At 44.3% G+C, this 21,217-nt stretch overlaps 3 protein-coding genes across 5 annotated transcripts in view; 2 read left to right on the top strand and 1 right to left on the bottom strand.

The window, feature by feature from the left end:
- Window positions 1-11,571, bottom strand: part of LOC135903235 (golgin subfamily A member 3-like) — an 83,617-nt gene extending 72,046 nt beyond the window's left edge. The window contains exons 1-2 of one of the 3 annotated variants that reach the window (XM_065433653.2): window positions 11,309-11,571; window positions 2,891-3,176 (exon numbers count right to left, since the gene is read on the bottom strand). In XM_065433653.2, the coding sequence (XP_065289725.1) occupies window positions 2,891-3,050 (160 nt within the window). In that variant the 5' untranslated portion in view covers window positions 3,051-3,176; window positions 11,309-11,571. Of the gene's footprint in view, window positions 1-2,890; window positions 3,177-7,231; window positions 7,362-11,308 lie in introns of those variants that run through there. The other 2 variants (XM_065433652.2, XM_065433654.2) reach the window with 2 other exon arrangements.
- Window positions 11,572-11,728: 157 nt separating this feature from the next.
- On the top strand, window positions 11,729-13,282 carry LOC135903236 (uncharacterized). The gene has a single exon (XM_065433655.2). It carries the CDS (start codon window positions 11,896-11,898, stop codon window positions 12,541-12,543), a length of 648 nt encoding a protein of 215 aa, XP_065289727.1. The 5' UTR covers window positions 11,729-11,895; the 3' UTR covers window positions 12,544-13,282.
- A 265-nt stretch (window positions 13,283-13,547) lies between these two features.
- The window catches only part of clu (clustered mitochondria protein homolog), a 101,912-nt gene continuing 94,242 nt past the window's right edge, over window positions 13,548-21,217 (top strand). The window contains exon 1 of the mRNA XM_065433657.2: window positions 13,548-13,800. Coding sequence (XP_065289729.1) covers window positions 13,677-13,800 — 124 coding nt within the window. The 5' untranslated portion in view covers window positions 13,548-13,676. The remainder of the gene's footprint in view (window positions 13,801-21,217) is intronic.

Genomic DNA, 21,217 nt, shown 5'->3' with positions numbered 1-21,217 from the left:
ACCTATAGTAGGGCATGCATTGTGGAATGATCTTCCCACCATGATTGCAGACATGTCCAGCCGTAATGCTACAGGACGCGCCTACTCTGTAGTGCAATGTTTTTCAAGTAATATTTACTATTCTCCTTTCGTGTGCATTTTCCCATTTTAATGCCATTAGAATTCTTAGGATACTTCATGCACTTTCCAGGGACCAAATATCTGCATGTGTATGTTTCTGACTTAAAAAAAGAAAGAAAACTCAAACCAAATTCATTTTGACACCCGACTTTTTGGAGTCCGACTGGCTCCTCCTTCAGGGGAGAGATGGCATGAGCATGAGAGAGATGGCATGAGCATGGGCAGCAGTGCTGTGAGGCCTCATGTTCCGCTGCTGTGGGTGCCACAATCTCGTTCTGAGTGGCTGCACTCTTTAGCACCACCTGCACCATGAGCATCACACTCATGGTGCAGGGTGTACCTAGATGTGCAGCAAGCACCGAAACAATTCTCAGCTTTTGCAGGTGCCGGCACGACATGGTCTTGGAGGCAACGCACGGACTTCTAGACAGCACCGCCAGAGGGCGCAGCATGTCTAGAAGGAAGTGCGAGAGAGGAGTCCTGCTGCCGCATGAGGTGTTTCTCACTGTTCACATGCACCCACCAGCGTGCCATGAATTCTGGAGGCCACACATAGGCTTTGCGGCGGCTCCGCTAGATGACGCCAAGTTTAGGGAAGCATGACACAGGAGCGTCTCGTGCAGCACACGCTTCACGCATGACACATTTCAACGGTGGCAATATGTCATGTCCCTATATTGATATAATGCTCAATGCATTGCCATTGACAGTCATCATGAGATAGGTCTTGTGGAATTTTTTGTAGTTTTCATTATTATAGATTTTACTTCTTCGTACTGACCATTTTGATGTTGCATGCTGCCGCATTGTGCAAACAATGCTTTTGTTATGTTGACGCTTTTTCCTCTCTCTCCCTGCTTTTTCTTTTCTTGTTGCTTGAGTTGCCTGTTTTAATCTCAAGGTACTTGTAGTAGCCCATTAATGTCTTACTGGAGGCCTGTGAGGTAATCATAAAAATGTATAAAGTAAACATACTCAATGAGCATCTACAGCCTCACTATGCCTTGCATTATATTATACCACCTTCTATAAACCAGTGCAGTCTTTGTCAGTGTTTGTTTTAGTTCCTGGTTGCTGCTTTTATTTTTAGTTTTCATAGGTTGTTGAAGCTATTCTATTTGTGCAATCACACAGATTTCCAATAACGTATAATGTGCTTTGTGCATTGGCTCGTGGCTTTTGGCATTTCTGAATGGTGCTTTCTTCTTCTATTTGATTTTTCAGTTTCACTTGTCATTTAAATGTATAAATGTAAGTGTTTTTTTCCACAAAAAAAATGTTTTGACATAAAAGTTCTGCGAAAACCCACAAGGTGGCGAGAAGTAATTAATAAAGGGAAAATGAGACATTCACCCAAACGTAGCTTAGTGCTTCAAAGGAAACCCATGCGGGTTCCTCGAAAGAAAAGTCTCGCAGTTGAAGAAACATTCATCCTGGTCCAGGATTCGAACCCGGGATCACCGCCTTTCCGGGGCAGACACTCTACCATCTGAGCTAACCAGGCGGGTAGAAGACGGCAGGGCGAAGTCGAATTTATCAACAACTTGAAGCAAAGACAAGAGTTTGACATAATAGTTCTGCGGAAACACACAATGTGAAGAGAAGTAATTATTAAAGGGAAAATGAGACATCCACCCAAATGTAGCTAAGTGATACAAAGGAAACCCATGCAGTTTTTTCGAAAGAAAAGCTTCGCAGTTGAAAAAAAATTAGTCCTAGTCCAGGACTTTAACGCAGGCACACCTTCTTTCCCAGGGCAGCCGCTCTACCATCTGTGCTAACCAGGCAGCTAGCAGATGGCAGGACAAAGTCGAATTTATCAACAACTCAAAGCAAAGGCAAGAGTTTAACTTAATAGTTCTGCAGAAACCCGCAAGGTGGAGAGAAGTAATTAATAAAGGGAAAATGAGACATCACCTAAACACAGCTAGGTGCTACAAAGTGAACTTTTTTTTTTTTCAACTGCGAGGCTTTTCTATCGAAGAATCCATATGGGTCTCCTTTGTAGCACTTAGCTACGTTGGGGTGGATATCTCATTTTCCCTTTATTAAAAATTATTTGTAACATGTGCATCGTCTGTCCCTCCTGTTTCCATCAATGCTGAGGTGTCTACATAGCTATGGTATATATGAAGTCTGTTTCTCCTTCCATGGGAGGCCAGCAGCATGGAAAAGCAAATAGAGAAAAAAAATTCCCCAATGATTACGATACTCCCTTATGCAAAATTTGAGCGCAGCACTATACGTGTTTTCATTTTGCATGTCAATATTTTGTACTATGATTACATAGGTACACAGTTTATATTAGGAAGAGAACGCTGTGAGCAGCGTGCTTTGTTTCCTTACAGACGACGCGTGCTACTCTGGTGCCATATCGTAGCCATAGTCTCCTGCCTTGCGCAACACTACGCGCTTCTTCTTATGCTTTCATTCCACCGACAAGAGTGGCCTTTTATCATGGGGAAATTGTGCCGTTAGTGTCAGCGGCGACAACAGTCAAGGGAGTGTCACATCAAGCCTTACTCGTAGCCGTGCGCCATCGCCGGCAACTCAGCGCATGCGCAGGCTGTCTCCCCTCCACTCCTTCTCTGCCTCATTCTTTCACTGTAGCATCCTCCTTCACTTTCCTCCTCACACCTTCTGCATTCACTTTCATCTTTTGCTGTGCTCGTTCGCTCAGTAATGCGACTGAGGTATGACGCCGACACTCAGTGCAGGTTTGGGTGCCTAAGAGCTGTGCTCCACAAAAAAAGTGCTTGGCATGACATACCTAGGAAAGGTACATTGGAACCAGCCGTGGCAGACTTGGAGGAGCGGATGTCGAGTCGCGGATCGACAACACTGGCCAAGGGGTCGATATCCTGGGCATCATAAGGGAGCAGCTCGGCCGCCTGGTTCACCTGCTCAACGTTCAGCTCGAGGTAGGCCATGGCCTCGGGTCAAGCCAAGCCGGCACGACGACCAACACCCCGCACTTGAAAAGCCAGTTCACTCACTCATTGAGTGGCCCATTACATGATACTCTGCTGCTTGAATCGAAAGAGGAAGGCCGAAATCTGCACAGGAATAAATTGCAAAATTGCAAAATAAATTGCTGCAATAAAACAAATAAGGTGGTGTGAGGCATGCGTAAGTAAAGCAACATTCTTATTCCTGTGGAAATGTGCAGGCAGCAGCAGAATAAAAAAATATAAGCAGAACTCAGCTATCCTTCTCTCTCTGAACTCATTTTACTGTGAAAGCAGCAGACACTCACAGCAAACACAGTCATCTTCTCAAGCACAGCTAGTTCTTAACGACGCATGCAATGCCGTCCTCATTTGCTGTAATACTGCCTAGTTTCTTACAAAAATTACTTGAGAGCGCTAGTGTCTATGGAAGCTGCAAGCAAGGCAGTTAAGCCAGCATGGGAATGATGGTTCACAAATAAATTAGCCTAAACTTCATTCATCTGCCTCAAACGGCTTTGCAGGTTTGCAAACGGATCATCTTCAACAAAAGACTGCCCTACAAGTGCAACAACTTGCAATAATTCTGCGTGTGCGTGGAATCTTATTGCCTTATGCCTTGAGAAATTGAGGGTTGCTTCGAAGTTTAGGCCGATAAAGGCAGACAAAGGACAGCTGTAAATAAAGTAGCAAGAACAGGCTGAAGCCACAAGCACAAATGTCAGACAAATCCATGAACCAACCATCATTCTCGCTATAGTCGAATGTTCGCAGTACCAGAGTTTTCTCTGGTTTTTCTAGTAGGAAACTATGCCCATTATGTCTTCTGAAGTACATGCACAGGTATCACCAATTTCAGAGCCCGAGTGGCTCGCAAAATCTAGTGTAAATTTCCTATTGCCAAAGCTGCATAATAGTGTGGTGGTCAGCATATCCAGCAAAGAATTGGGTATTGCCACAGAGGGATGAATTTGAATCCCAGAGCGAAGTTTCTTTTTTTTTCACTGTGCTGACAATGAAGCTAAGGAGGAGGGGATAGCCTGTGGTAAACTCGGAATGCACCGCGAGTCAGCCATGGCACTGCCAGTGCGATAATCGAGTGAAAGGGAAACCAGTGTCCCGAGAAGGTGCCAGCAGAAAGAAAATAAAGTTAGTTTTCATCGAGATACCGCGACACACGCTTGTCTTTGTGTTTTGCGCACACGCACCGACAATTTGTGACCGCGCTTGTCTTTTCGTTGTGAGCACCTACATACAAGCCTGATGATTTGATGACAATGGTAGTCATTTTCAATGCAAGAGAAAGGATGGATGAACAGACAGGCAGACACAGCAAACACAGTTCCAAGCTGTAGAGCTTAAAGGAAAGCATTATGTGCCGCTGAACCAAAAACAACAGTCGATAAAAAAAGACCATGTGAAAAGTAAAAGGACAACCCAACAATACTGCTTCAAGCTAGGCACATTACATACTCCCACGAAGTGAAAAACTGTCATCACCTAAAGGTAACAGAAGCTACAGCTTCGTGCTACATCTTTGTGGATAACAACTTTCCTTTCATGGACCTTTCTCCACCTTGTGGGATTACGCAGAACTACTTTACCATAATATGCTCCCACATCGCTCACCACCTACACATGAAAAGTCATTTGTCAACAAACTGTCTCAATAAATTCAAGTTTTTTTTTTTAATTTGTGATTGACATTCATTTAAATCTTGACTGCTTGTTCCGAAGTCAAGTCACATACATCAACTTCTCTAAAGCTTCCAATCGCGTTGCTCAAAAATGGCTGATGTCTAAACTTTCATGGGTCTGTCTTGACTGCATAACCTTATCAGGAATTACATGTCTTTACCACAATGCTCTCAGTTCACGACTGCAACCACTCCATGTTCTGTCGCTAGTACAGCAACATTAAAAGTTTCTCAAGGCTGTTCTCGGCCTGCTTTGACTTGTAACATCTATAAGCGACCTACTACCAAGAACGTCACCATCCATTTGTATTCAAGCACAACCTTCAATCAATCTGTCTCTTTGCAGATCACTGCAACATGTGCCATCAAATTTCGAATGGCAAAGATGGGTATCTTTACAACGTGACCTACCGAATGTACAGGAAAGTCATGCTGGTTGTGAATGTTTCCCCACTCAAATTCATGCTTGCATCAAATGGATGGTCTCATGCCCACCTTCCAGTCCTCGCTAAAGTCATGAGTTGAATCTTAACAAATGCATTGGAGTAATAATCGCTAGGAATTTAACATGAGCCAAAAATATTCGGAAGCTTGTGTCGCAGGTCTCCTGGCTACATTACGGAACATTCTTCCTCTCCCCTCTGTCAGTCTATGAAGTTAAATATGAAACCACAATAAAGACAAGTAGTAACTATGCATCACCCACCTACAATACTCCTCTCAAGCTTCGCCAATTAATGCTCTCAAATACATTTGGTATAGTGACATGCAAGTCACATGACAGTAGCGGCCATTCTGCCAGTAAATGTAAGTAAACTCTGGAATGCAACCCTGTATCTCAGAGGTGATAAATCACAAAACTTAATTTTACTTCACTAATTAAATATAATTATATGCAATAAATCCACAAGTTAAAAAAAAAATTGAATCCCAAAGTTTACAACCAAGTAACTCCACAACAGCAACAGGTACCAGAGTTCCATAAAGTGTGCCTATGAAATAGGATAAATTAGCTTACAGCTTATGTAATATTATTACACTGTTTGTAAAAATTTCCCAAGACTCCTACTCCACATCAATTCTGTGCACTCTAGAGGTTCCAATAGAAGCAGCTTACAGAATAGTGATAATGCTTTTCCACTGCTGAGCTGAAGCATGGTAAACTTTATGCTGCATTCTTTTAAACCAATTTCCGACAATTTCCTCAAAAAGAAAAGAATACATGGCCTAAATAAAATGTTTCCTCCCTAATGTCAGTAAATTTTAATTTCTTTCCTTGATGTTGAATAAATTTCATCAAAACCAGTACAGCTCAAATCACTTCAAATAAAAAAACAATAAAAAGAAGAAGATGGGTTATATTTGTTACTTCTGCAAACCTTTCTAAAATGCAAGAACACACAATTTTTCAACAAAGAAAATGACACCCCAGGCCAGAAAATCCATTAAGTTTAGCAACTGCTCATATGCATAACATAATTACTTTACGAAAACTTGTCATGGCACCACACAGTAATCTGGCGCCCAGCTCACTCTAGATTCGAGGGAAACAAAAGGGCGGACCGAACTGCTCGAGAAGTAAGCATTCGAGCACTAGTTGCGCCTGTCGAGGTACCCCCGATCCACCTACACAACATCGTCAAAAACCAAAGAAAGGAAGACAAAAATACAGCTGCCCACACCCCGACCTTACGGGAGGGTAGACCAAGGATTGGTGCTGCATACAGACAAACACATATCCACGCCTCCAAGTACTTAGTAATACACCCTGCACTCTATGCTGATACCTGCCCTTGGTGCAGGGAGCAGCCAACCCTTGCACATGCCATGTGGACGTGTAAACTAAGGCCTCCAAATTCCAATTCGCCCATTACAGTGCAAATGCCAAGTAACAGGCAGTTTGGCTCGCTACCGAAGATCTAGAGAGCCAGAGAGCTCTTTTCCACCAAGCCCAGTGAACCACAGAGACCAGTGGAGCCCTAAAGTGAGGCACCCACCCACCATCCCAAACCACTAACATAAATAAAGCTTATACTACTTGCTATCCATATCTGTTTAGTGTATGTGCTTAGCACATTTCAAGTTATCAGTGTGAAAGCATTAAGTGCCCCATGGAGCGGAAAATTCAGTGTCGGCCGTGTGACCAAAACATGGTACGAGAAGGCTACGAATCCTCGACCTTTCAAGGGAGTCGAACTCACGGCCTTTAGTGTTAATTAGGAGGAAATTAATTATGACACTGTTAATGAAGATTATAGTTAAGCAAGGCTCTCAAACCCACATCCTTTGGTGCTAAGGCACCATTAATTAAGGTAGAGTTGATAAAGGCACTCGAACTCATGACCTTTGGTGTGTTCGCGAAGGGGAGGTTAGTTAAGGCACAGTTAATTAAGGTGGAGTTGATCGAGGCACGTGAACCCACGACCTTTGGTGCAAGTCGAACCGATGGCCTTGTATTATGCACACCTTGTGACAAACACTGTTAGTCATGGCGCAGTGCTTCTGTTGCCATGGCCGCTTGAGTCGCGCGACTCTGCCAGTGGCACCATCGGATGTCGCTGTGCTTCTGCTGAAGTAGCCACAATGCTTTCGGATTAATCCACTAAGTGCCCCCTGAATTATTTTAAACAAACTTGTCATGCATATATTTGTTTCACGGATGTTAAGCGCATTTCAAGTAAGTTATTCTGCACATAATCAATCCTGGAAAATAAGGGGTTTCACATATTGCATCTTAAGAACTGATAAGTAAAGCTTGCAAATAGTAACAGATAATAGTAATAGACAATAGGTACATATCAGATGCTTTGGTATGTTCCAGACATTAATCTTGATTTTAGCCATGGACAGCTAGTTGAGTTGTACACTTTTCGGGTGCTCATGGCGAAATGCCTCTTTTTATTGTTAAGGAAATCATAAGCAAATATTAATCTCTCGGGCAGCAATGCTGGGCTATCATATTGTAGGCAACAGGACATACAGATGGCAAGCACTTGCACAGCGACATATGTGTAAGTGCCATGTGAGCATTAGTTTTATTTGCACTTGTGACCTTTTGCTTTAGCCAAGCTGTCACGATCTCTATCTTACACAAGGCTGTAATTGTTATATAAGGTCACTCTTGCAGCACAAGTATTGTAGCAGCCTTGGTTGGAGTTTCATAGAACACTACCCACAGTAAAAAAAATGGCGCAGCACCATCTATGTGAGCAGTAACACTATGGGAATGATGGGATATTGAAGGTTCGAAAGGTGTCGACCATATCTAGGTACAAAACATGAGCAAGAATGCACGAACAGAACTTTATAGAAATGAAATCTTCATAATATGCTTTGATTTTCGCACAAAATATATTGCAAACATGTTTACTAAAAAAATTCATGAAAAATGAAACCCATGATTGAAATTGATGCACGTTAAATGCTGACTATCTCATCTCTTCTCTAACTTCAAATCAATGAATGAATAGAATTTATTGATAGGAAAGACAGAGAGGTCGACCTGAGCTAGTGCGCTCTAGTCTGCTACTCTGCACTGGGGAAGAGGGAAGGGGAGTGAAAGTATTGGGATGGATGATGATGATAAGAGAAACTTCAAATCAAATTATGGGGTTTAATAGTACAATGTAACCCGCGGGCTAAAAGAGATGTCATGGTGTGGAGCTTTGGGTTAACTATGACTACATATTATTATTGACCACACGCATGACCACTAACATAATCGAGGCACGCATTAAGGCTGTACTTTAATATGCAGTCATGTCAACTTGCTCAAGCTTCGTGCTTCATTACGATGACCTCAGGTTCATTATTGCGCACCAAAAGCATTAGAGATAAGCATTTTTTTTTTGCTTTGCGCCACCATCAGAATGCGGCCCCAACGGCTGGTAATTGAACCCACGACCTCGTGCTTGGCAACAGTACACCAAAGACAACGCAGCGGGCTTTCCTCCAACTCAAAAGCCCACCAGTGCTGATCACGTTCAACACAACAGGACCTCTCCTAGGGCTTATGCTTTAATTTTAAATGTTCTTATCCAATAATAGAAAAAAGAAAAGGAAAAAAGATGGCAGATCCCACACATATGTGGGAATCGGCGACCTTTGATGGCTACTGAAACGCCTTCACTTCTTCACTTTCGTGAACTAGCTCAACGCTTGTCGCTCAGTGAGCGCCTTGGTCCCATTTCGATCTCTCTGCATGCTTGGCTACTTTGGATGCCAACTTATTCTGCAACCGACTTCTTTTGAATTAATTTGCCATAAATATATGAAAGCATAGTTTACAGCTGATGAGAATTTGTTACATTACTGTCCACATGTGTTTTGCAAGATGCCCTACTCATAAATTAGTGGTAAATTCTGGGGCAATGTACAATCAATGTTGGCCACTTCAGTTGGCTATAGACTGATGCTTCATGTTCCTTCCTTTTCTGATTTACAGCAGGCTTATACTTCTAATGGAATGTTCAAAAACAAAAAAATTTTTTTTTTAGATCGTGCCATCAAATGTACAATCATGATATTCCATGAGAAAAACACAAATATCACAGCCCTGCAAGTGCAATGTACAATTTTTTTGCTAAGTGTGATGCCTAAATGTCCTTATTTAAGACGGGACTTTAGCTTGGGGCCAACTCAGATTTTCGCATTCACCCCCATGTAAAAATGCAGGAATGTCTTCGTGAGACACCCGCTGGACTGATTTGAATGAAGTTTGATGCATTTGAGGAAGTTAAATTCTAGTGAGCTGCAGAAAGAAATTTTTATTTATGGCCTGGCATTTCTTTGCAAAAATTTCTACAAAGTGGTAACATTAAAAATATTGAAGCACAATCTTAACAAATTCATAACATTGCACAAAAACAGATATTGCAGTCCTGTCGGCTGCATCTATTAGAACATTTAAAGCAGACAAATTTGATGTAAGAATTTACAGCTTTCATGAATTCATTGCATGGTTTACAAGAGCTTTGCAAAAGTGCCATTGTTTAGTGGCATATTTCAGAGCAGTGCCAAATACATCGATTTAGTCCACTTCACGTATTTTAATAGATGCCGCTAACAGAATTGCAATGTAACTTTTATTATTGAGTTTGAGTTGAAGGCCCGGTACTCGAGTTTTATTTTTCTATTTTCCCATTTTCAACAAATTCTATGTTAGAAAACGACAGCCAGAATAAATATCTACTCCCTACTGCCGCTAAATTTTAATTTTCCCTTTTAAATGCAACAAACGTCATCAAAATTAGCGCAGCGGTTGCCGGGAAAAACGATTTCTCCTTTCTCGTGCATTTAGCTGTTCTAACAAATACAGTTGACGTATTTGCGATGTATTTGTTTGCACGGTTAACAAAGGCAGTTTGGTTAGTCGGTTAGAATTACACACGAAAATCAGCTTTTAGAAACACGTACTGAGAATAAGAAATAGTTAGGCTGCACGTCCCGTTAATTGTGCGTGCAGCCTAACTAACCAGTCAGTGGAATCGTAAAGGCTGCAATCGAACTTCATACTGTCTGCAGTCGCCGCACTTTCATCATTCGGATTATTAGTGCTGACAGGAAACTATAGGACGGTGTTCAAGTTGAAGGTGTCCAAGAACACTAGGTTGGGTGAATGACAAAGGGAAAAGAAAAAATGTATACCAGCTAGGTGTCAACGTCCCACCATAATTCACTCAGACTACGTAACTCCTTAGGAAAGTTATTGCTAGTTTGTTATAGCTGAATTCTTGTGCAAGTGTATCCAAAAGTCGTAGAATAAATCAACAAAATATTCGTTTATATCAGATAACCTGGCTAAAACTATGAAGTTATATATATATATATAATTTCATATTGATTGTAAATAAATTAATGAGGCACGCCGTGATCAATTAGCGCTTGCCATGTCGGTGTGACACTAGGTTAGGCTCTGAAAACGTTCTCACGGGCGACGTTTCAAGCTTTAATGCCGATCACATTACAAACGTCAGGCTAAACCCCTTTCGTACCGTCTGAAAGTGAGCGTGACATCCACACGCTCCAAATGGCAAGCAAATGCATCGCTCAATCGCAGAGAGTACGCGATAATAGGCGACTTTTCCAAAAAGACAAATGCCGCGTGCAGCGTATGTTCGGCGGTGACGGTTCGCTAATTACACGGGGGACGTCGGTTTCCTCTGTGTAGGCAAGGCAGGGACCGAGACCGGAACGGAACATCTAAGCTCGCACTAAAACGATCGCAACGCGCACGAAGGTACCACAAAACGACCCCATCTGCTAGGTGCCGGGCCGAGTCGAGCGTAAGTAACGTTCGGATCGTGTACGGTTATTTTCTTGTTTGTTTTAATTTTCTTCATTTCGGCAATGCGAAAGTGTCCTCGAAAATAGCAGCAAGCTGCCATCGTGAAAGAGCGTGCTGCGAAAATAGAACCGGCCACGTCTTTCCATAGTGGAACTCGGGCCCAGCTCTCACCGCCGCGATCGCGTATTTCCCCGAATAGGAACCGCAACCAGACGTTCCATTCCACAGATTCGCCTCGCTCGCGGCCACAGCCGCACCTCATCACGATGAGCGACGTGGACCGTGGCAGGGCTTGGCAAGCGCTTCTGGAGGCTGGCCTCGTACCTTTAAGTCGGATGTGCGACGTGTGAAGCACTGCGACGGGCTGCCGCGCATCCACAATATCGCTGTTCAGTGACGAACGGACGCGTTTCGCTGCGAAAGAATCACAACGCGTCGTTCCACAACACGGGACATGACAGACGACATCATGAAGAACGGCGCACGGTATCGCCGCCTGTGGGCGAAGCTGGGCGTGAGCTAAGCTGGCAAATCGAATTTCATTTGATTGCTGTATTACAAATAAACATATGACGACTTCAAAAAGCGTTGACAATTTATAGGATATATTTTGACAACGATTTTTTTTTTCTGTTGTTGCTCCGGCTTGCTACGCCTCTTGTTGGCCAGACATGGCTGCATCTCTGGCTCTTGGCTGCGCCGCCCGCGAGAGCGCCGCAAGCGAGCCGCCGCGCGTCGTCGGCTTCCCTGTCGGGGCGCTGGCTAAGCCTAACCAAGCTTTCACCCGGCGCCGCGATGCAAAAAGCTACGCGACGGAGCTGAGTGAAACGCACCGCGCGGAGGCATGCCTCGGGGCAAACCCAGGGGTCGCCGTGAGACCGGCGACGTTGTGAAATGGCAAATCATCGAGCTCTGGGAGGCGGGTGTCAAGAACAAGAGCGAGATCGCGCGCCGACTCCACCTGTCGTGGACGGCCGTCAACCTTTGGGTGCAACGCTGGGAGAGCGAGGGCCACCTGAACGTACGGCCCCGCTCGGGCCGGCCGCGCACCACTTCGGGTGACGACGAAACCACCGTGAACACGTACACGGCCTTCTACGGCCCCGGGGGAGCGCCGCCCAAGCCTGCCGTTCAGGTCAAGCTAGAGCGGCCGGACGAGCGGCTCTCAGCGCACCACCACCACCACCACCCCCCGTCGTTTGCGGCTGCTGCCAGCGTCGCTGCCGCGACTAGTGGCTGCGAAGGCACCGACCCGTCGGCGGCTAACGGCCCCTTGCCGCTGCTTCCGTTGCGTCAACTTTCCGACCCCACTTGCTTCGCGAACCATCAGAGCGCCTTTAAAAGGAGCTTTGAGAACGGCGGCGACCCCCACCACCCGGCCGAGCGGCATGAGGAAGTGGTCGGTCTCGACCCGCCGCCGCCGCAAAGACTCAGCCTCGCTACTCAGACGGACGGCAGCAGCACGACGCCGCCCTCTGAAATGGCTGGATAGCCGATGCTCGCCCGCGATGGACTGAAGCTCCTTTATTTATTGTAGTTCTCACTGCGAGACTACTCCGCACCTCATCCAGGGGTGGGACAGATTCGATGATGACGCGCGCGTCTCTACGCTTGTGTTTACGGAGGCGCCCCGCCGGCACGCTCGCAGTGTTTATACACTCGCGTATTGTGCGAGTTTCTAGCGGAAGCGCCTGAATTTTCTTAAATGAACTGAGCGTACCTGGACATGTGTGCGTCACTGTAGACCATGCCCTAGACATTCCAAAGCGCGAAAAAAAAAAAACAGCGCTTGTTTCTGGTCGTGTCAAATATTGCGTGTACGAATCTAAAGTGTAAATAATGCAAGGGTGAAGTGAAACACTTTCTACAACTTCGTGGTTTTATTGCACTTATCATCGTTAGCGGCAGCTAATCGTTTAGAGGACGTTCTTGTGGCTAGTTAACGCTCTTTTTTAGATTTTGTGTGCTGCACGCTTTTGCGACTTTTATCTGCAGTACTTTTAGCCTGCCGCTGCTGATCGTAGAATAATGACAATGTTTTTGCCCTTCCTCTGGTCTCGTACATAGTCAGTAGATGCCCGGTGATTTTAATATATTTATGAAGCAGTGTGGAATAAATGTGATCTCTCTGCACCGCTATGTATATAAGCGATGTTGTCAATGCTAACCATGCCTTGAACGCATTGTAATAAAACAAAATGGAGCAGCAAAGTCCGTTTAAGTGGAACGTTTCCATTTGATTGAATTTCGCATGCACTCACAAAATCTTTTTGAAAACTTGAAGTATATCCCGATCATTATGTGAAACGCAACACGTACAATTAACCGATCGGAACGGCTCGTCTCGAGCGCATCGCCGGTCGTCTGCTATCGCCGAACAGACGGCGATACGCAACTGCTTCCCACACAAACATGTCCTTTCGAGAAAATAAATATACGGACACTTGTTCAGACAGACAATGAGAGCCAAATTTCATGAGGGTGCCCAAACATTTATTTTTCGCCTCCTTCCTTGATTTTAACGAAAAAATAGAAACGCTGCGTTTACGAGTGGCGCTGCCATCGACATGCCCAGCGGCTCCGTCTGTGAGGCTTTCCACGTGCGAGCGGTGCAGTGCAGACGATATGACTCTCGTTGGGACCCTTGAAAATGAGCATTCGGCCAAATTACTGTCCGGCCCTGCGCTTCAGGAGGCGGCAGTGAACGGAGTAGACTTGTGCGTCTCTGCCGGATGCGATAGCGGCTCGGGTAAGTCTTTTTTTCCCTCGTCCATTTTTTTCCTTCGCCGAGGTAGAGCCGAGCTATCAGCCAACGCTGCTCACATGTGATCCGTCGGCGCTTCTACCCGCGCAGATTTTCTCCGCTTTCTTGCGGAAAGCCAACAAAGTGCGTCGATGACCGAAGAACAGAGTCGGAAAGGTCTTGCGCCGAATGTCGGCCGCGATTACGCGTTCGGTATCGTCTTGGTGCAGCCAGGGAGCGACTTCGTTGGGCTACCTTTATTTGACCTTTTCCTCCGGAGGTTAGGCCTAGGCATGTCGAGACCTGCGGCTTTCGTTTGAACCTCATGATATTGCGTGCTTTGGGTTTCGCTTGATCGTAGTCGGCGAAAGTGCGCCCATCTCTTGGTGTAGCGGGTTACCGCGCCCGTCTCTGTCGTGTTCACCTTCCTGAAAAATGGGAGGGTATCGAAAATGCGATGTTTAAAGCGCTATCTTTTTTTTTCTAAAGGGGCAAGGAGGAACGAAGTTTTCGGGGCTTCTCTCCTGCTCATTAATATATGTGTACTTACATGTTTCTTCTCTCAGCTGTTTGTCGCTCTTTCCACTCCCTTCGGTCCGGATGGTTGGGCGTGCTTGAGTAGCAGTCGGCGTGATTGCAGCTGCCGGCTTCCAGAATGGGATCGGAATAGTTCGCGCGAGGAGCCCCCCCCCCCCCCCCCGTGTTTATTTATTTATTTTGGTCTTCCTTTTACAAACGCGCTTAAACATCGAGTTTCTCGAGGGTAAACGCTGGGAGTTGTATCTCTTCCATCCCTGCTGACACAGTTTCGCATGTTGGCGGTTTCGCATGTTGGCACGTGCCGAAGAAATTGCGAAACGGAAGCAATAATTTCCGTCCTGTGTGATCGGTTTCTCCTCCGTACTTCGGGGGACCCGACGCATGGCTCTTCTTGCGGAAGAGGAATTAGGTGCTTTAGCGCGCGCTCTCACCGGCGTGCACCGTTCTTTTTTATCTCTGTTCACCCGCAGCGATTGTCGCCGCGTCGTTATCTCCCCTCACGCGTGGTAGGATAAGGAACAAGAAAAAAAAAAAAGAATATCCGACGAAGAAGCCTCTTGGGAAGCCAACGGTGCCCTCCGGACTTGGCTCGCTAGCAGGCAACTTTTAAATACTTTTGCTCGATTGGGGGCGTGTTTCCCGCGACTGTGAAGCAAAGTGCTACTGCACTACGCCGCAGAATAAAACAACGAAAGAAATACGAAGAAGAAATGCCCTCCGGGCCGCGAGCGAGCGCGACTTGCAGACGATTACGTGATGGTGTCCGAAGGCCGCGCCGGATCCTTCTGCTGCGCACCGACGACGACTGCTACCGCGTTGACGCACGCTGTAGCGCGCGTGATCTTAAAGGCGGCGCGCCCGGAATTACGTGCGAGCGCGTGACTTCGTAATCCGATTCTGACGGATTTCATTGCGGTGTGGCAGAAATATTCCAACAGTGCCGCGCGTTGAGGATGTGATGGGTTGGTAGGGATCGCCGCTAATGTTCGTGTTTCGAGTCGATCGAGCGTTTGGCGCTGCTCGCACTTAGCGGTAATGGACGGCTCGGTGGCGCGGTCGCGAAAACATTAATTCGATGATCGACGTGGTCTCTTGCGTCCACCCAAATGTCCCGTGGCGGGCGAGCGGGCCTTCTCTCTCTCGTTTTGGTTTCTCTCTCTCTCGCATCAGCCGTTGGCTCATCGTTACGTAGAGTGGCCATTATGAGGCGCCTTTTGCCTTTAGTGTGTTCATTAACGAATGCTTGAGAAAAAAGAAAATACAGGTTTGGAATATTGCTTTACCCATATGAGAGGAGGAAAAAAACAAAAACAAAGGTAGTACAGGTACTAAAGAAAAATAAACAGTGTCACTCTCATAAAAAAATATATATATATATATATATATATATATATATATATATATATATATATATATATATATATATATATATATATATCCAATTCCAACTAGGCAGCGTGCAAGATCACTTCAGTTTCTTGTTGACTCATAACTGGCTGGTGCAGCATATTCATTGACCCTTTCCAATTTATGGCAGCCAGACCCAGTAATCATAGTAATTGCATGTATTTGGCCATAATTGAATGTCAAATTCTCAAAGAAAATGTGTTGGCTTGAAACAGGGGCAGTCAATTCATGTTTGGCCGTTCAGATATCCACGCACCCCATACTATACTAGTTATGATACTTGTGGAAGTTGCACACGAACAGAAAACCTCCATGGGTGGGGGATGGTGGCTTTGGACAAGTGCTGAGAACAGCTCTGTTCAATATCTGTGCTGTTGTGCGTGATTCAGCCGTAGAGTTGTGAAAGCTCGAGCCTTTTGTGGTTGCACCTGTCATGCCTCTAGGTTAATATATCTTCAGCTTTCGGTCAATTTAAATTATTGAGATGTGGCTTTCCATTCTCTGTGGCAGTGCCTCCGTTCGTGCCTGCAGTTCGCTATGCATGCATATGGGCATTTAATAACTGAAATATTTTGCATTTTTGAATAGAAGCAAACCATGTCATTGCGTTGCCTTGAGTAAACTAAGAGTATTTATTTTTCACTCATTATGGTGAAAGGGCTTCAGTCACGGAGCATATCCCATGTTTGCAGGTGTGAAAATGAGATCTTTGCATTAATTCAGAGGCCACCAAGGTGTGTGTGTGTGTTCAATAGCTCCTGTACTTTATAACAGTAATAATGTTCGCATTTCAATAGATGGATTTAAAGGGACACTAAAGAGAAAATTTAGTTAGCTATGTTATTATTTTATTTGAAGAATACTGCAGGCCAATCTGTGGACCAGGCAGGAGTGGATTATTGTTTAAACATTTGTGATGCCTAATGTAATGACATTCTGAAGAGAAGAAAAAGAGAAGTTCAGCATACAATGCCAGGGACTGTGTACATTGCAGTGAAAGCAAAGAGAACTTTTCCATAGAAAGAACAACATGTCAGCAAGCAACCACTTGTGGTATGAGGACCCTAGGAAATAATCAAACCATACCATGTTTGCATCCCAGGCACAGTTCATCATTTTACACGCAGGTACACACACACATACAAAAAAAATGTTCGCTGCAAACACAATTTTTCTGTAGCATGTGGGGCATTATCGGACATGAATATAGACATAGCATTTCATAGTGTAATTTCTCTGGGGGGAACCTAATTAGTGTGCATGGAAATCAGAGTTGATCTCGTTCAGGATGATGATGCCTAGTTGGTCTAACTGATAGTGACTGGACATAGGGTGAAGGATCTAACTAGAAGTCAGGTTTCCAGAGGCAGAAAAAAAAACTTAAGATTGGCTACCATTTCTGAGCTTCAAGGGTGACAAAAATATTTCATTCATTAAAGGACATGCGAAGTCACGCCATCCATAACAATAAAATATGGAGTGGATGGCTAGTCTGTTGATGTGCTCCAGTTTGTTTATGCCCATTTTCATGAACAGGTCCCAGATGACGCAGGTGTATTCCAGTCTTGACCTTACTAGTGTGTTGAACGCTAGAAATTTCATTGATGAAGGTGTGTTTAAGCTTGTTTTAGCAGGCCTAGTTTATGCTGAGCAGATGCATGCAGGCATTACCGGTGTGTTGCAATCAGTTTAAGCAATTGTTGATGGGGATGCGTAAATGTTTAAAAAAGTCTGTTTTGGTAATTGCACATTGCTTAATATTGTATTGATATGCTAGAGGGCATTTCTTGTTGGTAATGCACATAAGCATAGTTTTTTCTTCATTGAGTTCATTTCCCAAGTATCACACCAGTCTGAAATTGTGCTGAGATATTTATTGAGAATTACTTGGTTGTCAGTATTGTTAATAACTTTGTAAAGTAAGCAGTCATCCACAAACAACCTATTACTAACACTGTCATCAATGCATGCTGTTAAATCATTAATATACACTAGAAAAAAGTAAAGGTCTGAGCATGCTCCTTTGCGGCACTTTGGGGTGTACGGGGAAGCATCCATAGCAGTAGCCTTTTGCATCAACAAATTGCCTGCGTATGCTCAGATATGTAGATGTCCAGCTTACCAGGTTGGGTGGAAAGCTGTAGCTGCTAAGTTCAGTTATCAAATCAAAATGAGAGGCCCTATTGAAAGCTTTAAGTCAAGGAATATAACATTGATCTGGCCAGCTTTATTAAGAACTGTAGCAAAGGTAGGGACTGTAAGAGACGCTGAGCAGTTGTAGTAGACAGTCCTTTGTGAAAGCCATGTTGGAATGAGGCCAATGGTGCGTTTTTCATGAAATTTCACCATAAAATTTTAGATATGCTTTAGGAGCTTGCACAATGTACGCATCAGTGATGTGGGGTGATAGCTTGACAGTAAAGATGGGTCAACTTTCTTAAAGATAGGCACAATACAAGTGGCAGGCGAGCCTGATGGAATGATGCCGTGAGAAATAGACATGCAGAATAATGGGTTAAAATGGCAAAGCCACTTGGCATAGCAACAAAGCAGAGCATTTGGAATATTGTGAGGACCGCATGCTTTTATTTGATTTCAGATTTAAAAGCATATAAAACGTGCACCCGTGCACTATGAAATTAGTTCTACGCAGTCTCACTGTGTGCACATACTGGCATGTAGGAATTCACGAGCAAGTCATTTGATTGCAGGGTATGAAAGGCATCTACAATGAGCTCTATGCAAGAACATTCCAAGGAAAATAAAATTTAGTAAATGCTGCATTACGAAGTTCTCCTTGCGCAACGTGTGGCCAAGTGGTGTTATGAACTCAGATGTTTATTTGACTATGACCACCTGGAGAGTCCCACTTGCACATCACCAATGGGTTGGGCATGCGCCTCCATAACATTTTCTGTGTCGGCAACAATTGGAGAGTGCCAATGTGATCCGTTGAAGATAGAGTAAAGATAATGATAAAATTCAGGAGCTCGTTGGTTGCTTATTATGATTTACCCATTCAGTAATCTTTACGTAGTCAATTGTTTGGTGCTTATTAGCTTATTTGAGTTCAAGCAGACCAAAATTTTGCAGGCTCAGTCTTGAGGAACTACATAAACGTTTGGAAACCATAAAATTGCCCGCCCGATCAAATGTTTTTTGATAAGGGATTGTTTGTGCTCTTCAAATGTTGGAGCAACTTTCTTTGCATTCTTGCTGTCTTTTTACTTTCCCAACAAGGTGGATTATGACCCTATTAATCCAAGTGTTTTTTCGGTGAACCATATTTATTTTGTTTGGAGTGAAATTATCAACGCCAAAGTTCCAAATAGATTTGAACTTCAACTAGAGAGGGTTGCCATCATCACCATGCATGTCGCCAGAGAAGTCCTCCAATGCTAGTTTGAGATAATAAGAACGGACTTGGCTTTAGAAAAGTTTGGCAGATTTGCATTCTTTAATTGCACTATGATTTGAACCGTCCATTTGACATTTAAAACACACGAGCTTATGATCAGGTATACCCTCTTCAACAGTTACATCCACGTCGCTTATGGCACTGCTGTAGACGACTAGAATAGAGGAAGATTTCTGCACCCGCATTGGAAGATCAACTACTTGCTTGAGGTTGGATGCTAACATTATGTCAAACATTATTTGGTTCGTGAGGGAAGATGAGTTTTCTCCAGTTAACTTTCGGAAGGTTAAAGTCACCAGCTACTATTATGATCGCTTTCAAATATTTAACTATATGTTCATAAAGCGTGGGTAGGCAGTTCAAGGTGGCACATCGTGGGCAAGATACTGCCGCAACGGTAAGCAATCCATTTAAGTTGAGCGGCAAAAACAAGCTTTCACGATTTTCAATTTATTCTAATAGCAAAATGGACAAGTTCTTGCTCGTGATAATGCCTACACCACTGCAAGAACGTCTGTCCCTTCTGTATGTATTGTAGGAACCAGGAATCAAGTCCCCATCTTTCATTTCTTCATAAAGCCACGTTTTCGTTCATTCATGGGAGTCGCAACAAAGGAGTAGGGTTTCTAGTTATGGAATGCTGTATTAACTACGCTTCCTGTGTCCACGTTTAATGGGTGCAGATGCTGGGGTGACAGAACATGTGGTTATCAAATGCTGTCTGCATTGTTGCATTTGTTTTAGACAGGTTTTTATCTTTGTCCCACACAAACATGTCATTCTCAATGCATAGTTCATAATTGATATGGTAGGCTTTTCATTCCCATTTTCTTTATCACTATGTGCACTCTCATAGAGCACCTTCCACCTAAGCAGTGTGCACCGAGAATACTGTAATCGTTTTGTATGAAAATACATTTCCCTTTGAGTTTATCTTTCTTTTTTTAGAGTGAACTGTTTTTCATTGTAATCTGTGTCCACTGGCTTACACCCAAGCCTGTGAATTCTACCAAGTGATGTACATTTTACCACAAGCCTTTGCTCAAACACTTTGTGCGCAGTTTTATTTCATAGTTCAACGGAAGTTTCATCGGGCACTTCAGATACGCTGTGAATAACCAAGTTAGAGTGACAGCTGCGGTCTTCAAGGTCAACCAACTTCTCTTATTGCTGAGTTAAACAACATCGAAGTGACCCTACAGTGCTACGAAGGTCATTCATTTTACCTGCGGGCAGTTTAACATCCTGCACAAGTCTGTCAAGTCCTGCTACCCCTGCACTGACATTGATAAAGCAGTGCGTGATGCCGCCAGCTGGGACACCACCTGCAGCAATGTCGCTTGACATGCTTTTCGCATCAGGGCTTGGGTTGAATCTACAGTCTCTGCAAAGGAGGACCTTGCACGCAAGAAAACACGGCACACTGACAAGAAATCAATTGCTACACTTTACAGAGGAATATGAGTAGCTAACCAGGATTACAAAAGGAAAATGGTCGGTGAGCGTTGATGTCGACTTCATTTTGCCATGCCCACTGGGCCAGGAGTTTGAGGTGGCTGTGATGTCACCGATCATTGTGTCACGCAGTTCCAGACTGGCGGGCCTGGGAAGGCTGATGGGACAAGGAAGGGACAGCGGCAGGCCAGTAGAACTAACTGGAAAGTGCATCGCGAAGAAGGAATGCCCGGATTACAAAAGGAAGATGGTCGGTTGACATTGGCTTTGTTGTGCCGTGCTCGTGTGAAAGTAAGTTGCCTTTCTTACTGTGAGAAGATTGGTAAGCCGGAAGAGATGCAAATACCAATGTTGGGTGGCAATGCTGGCTTGAAGTTCCCACATCGACTCATCATGATGTCGTGAGTTTTGAGTGTGTGCTCACGCCTAGTTAATAATTTATTGTTAAAGATGGCCCACATTGTATTCTAAAGGAGCCAAGGACTGAACCTGGCAAGCTTTGAGATGTTTTACCGAGCCACAACAACCCAAATACAAGAAAATACATTGAGAGCCGTAGCGTTACTGACGTACCAGCGCCAATGTTTTGAATTGAAATAAAGA

The sequence above is a fragment of the Dermacentor albipictus genome, chromosome 2, assembly GCF_038994185.2.
Source record: "Dermacentor albipictus isolate Rhodes 1998 colony chromosome 2, USDA_Dalb.pri_finalv2, whole genome shotgun sequence".
Lineage (NCBI taxonomy): Eukaryota > Metazoa > Arthropoda > Arachnida > Ixodida > Ixodidae > Dermacentor > Dermacentor albipictus.
This window is presented reverse-complemented; position numbering and strand designations above follow the sequence as displayed.

What these genes read in the sequence shown, in the direction of transcription:
- LOC135903236 (XM_065433655.2), top strand. Translation starts at nt 11,896, where the DNA reads ATGCCTCGGGGCAAACCCAGGGGTCGCCGTGAGACCGGCGACGTTGTG.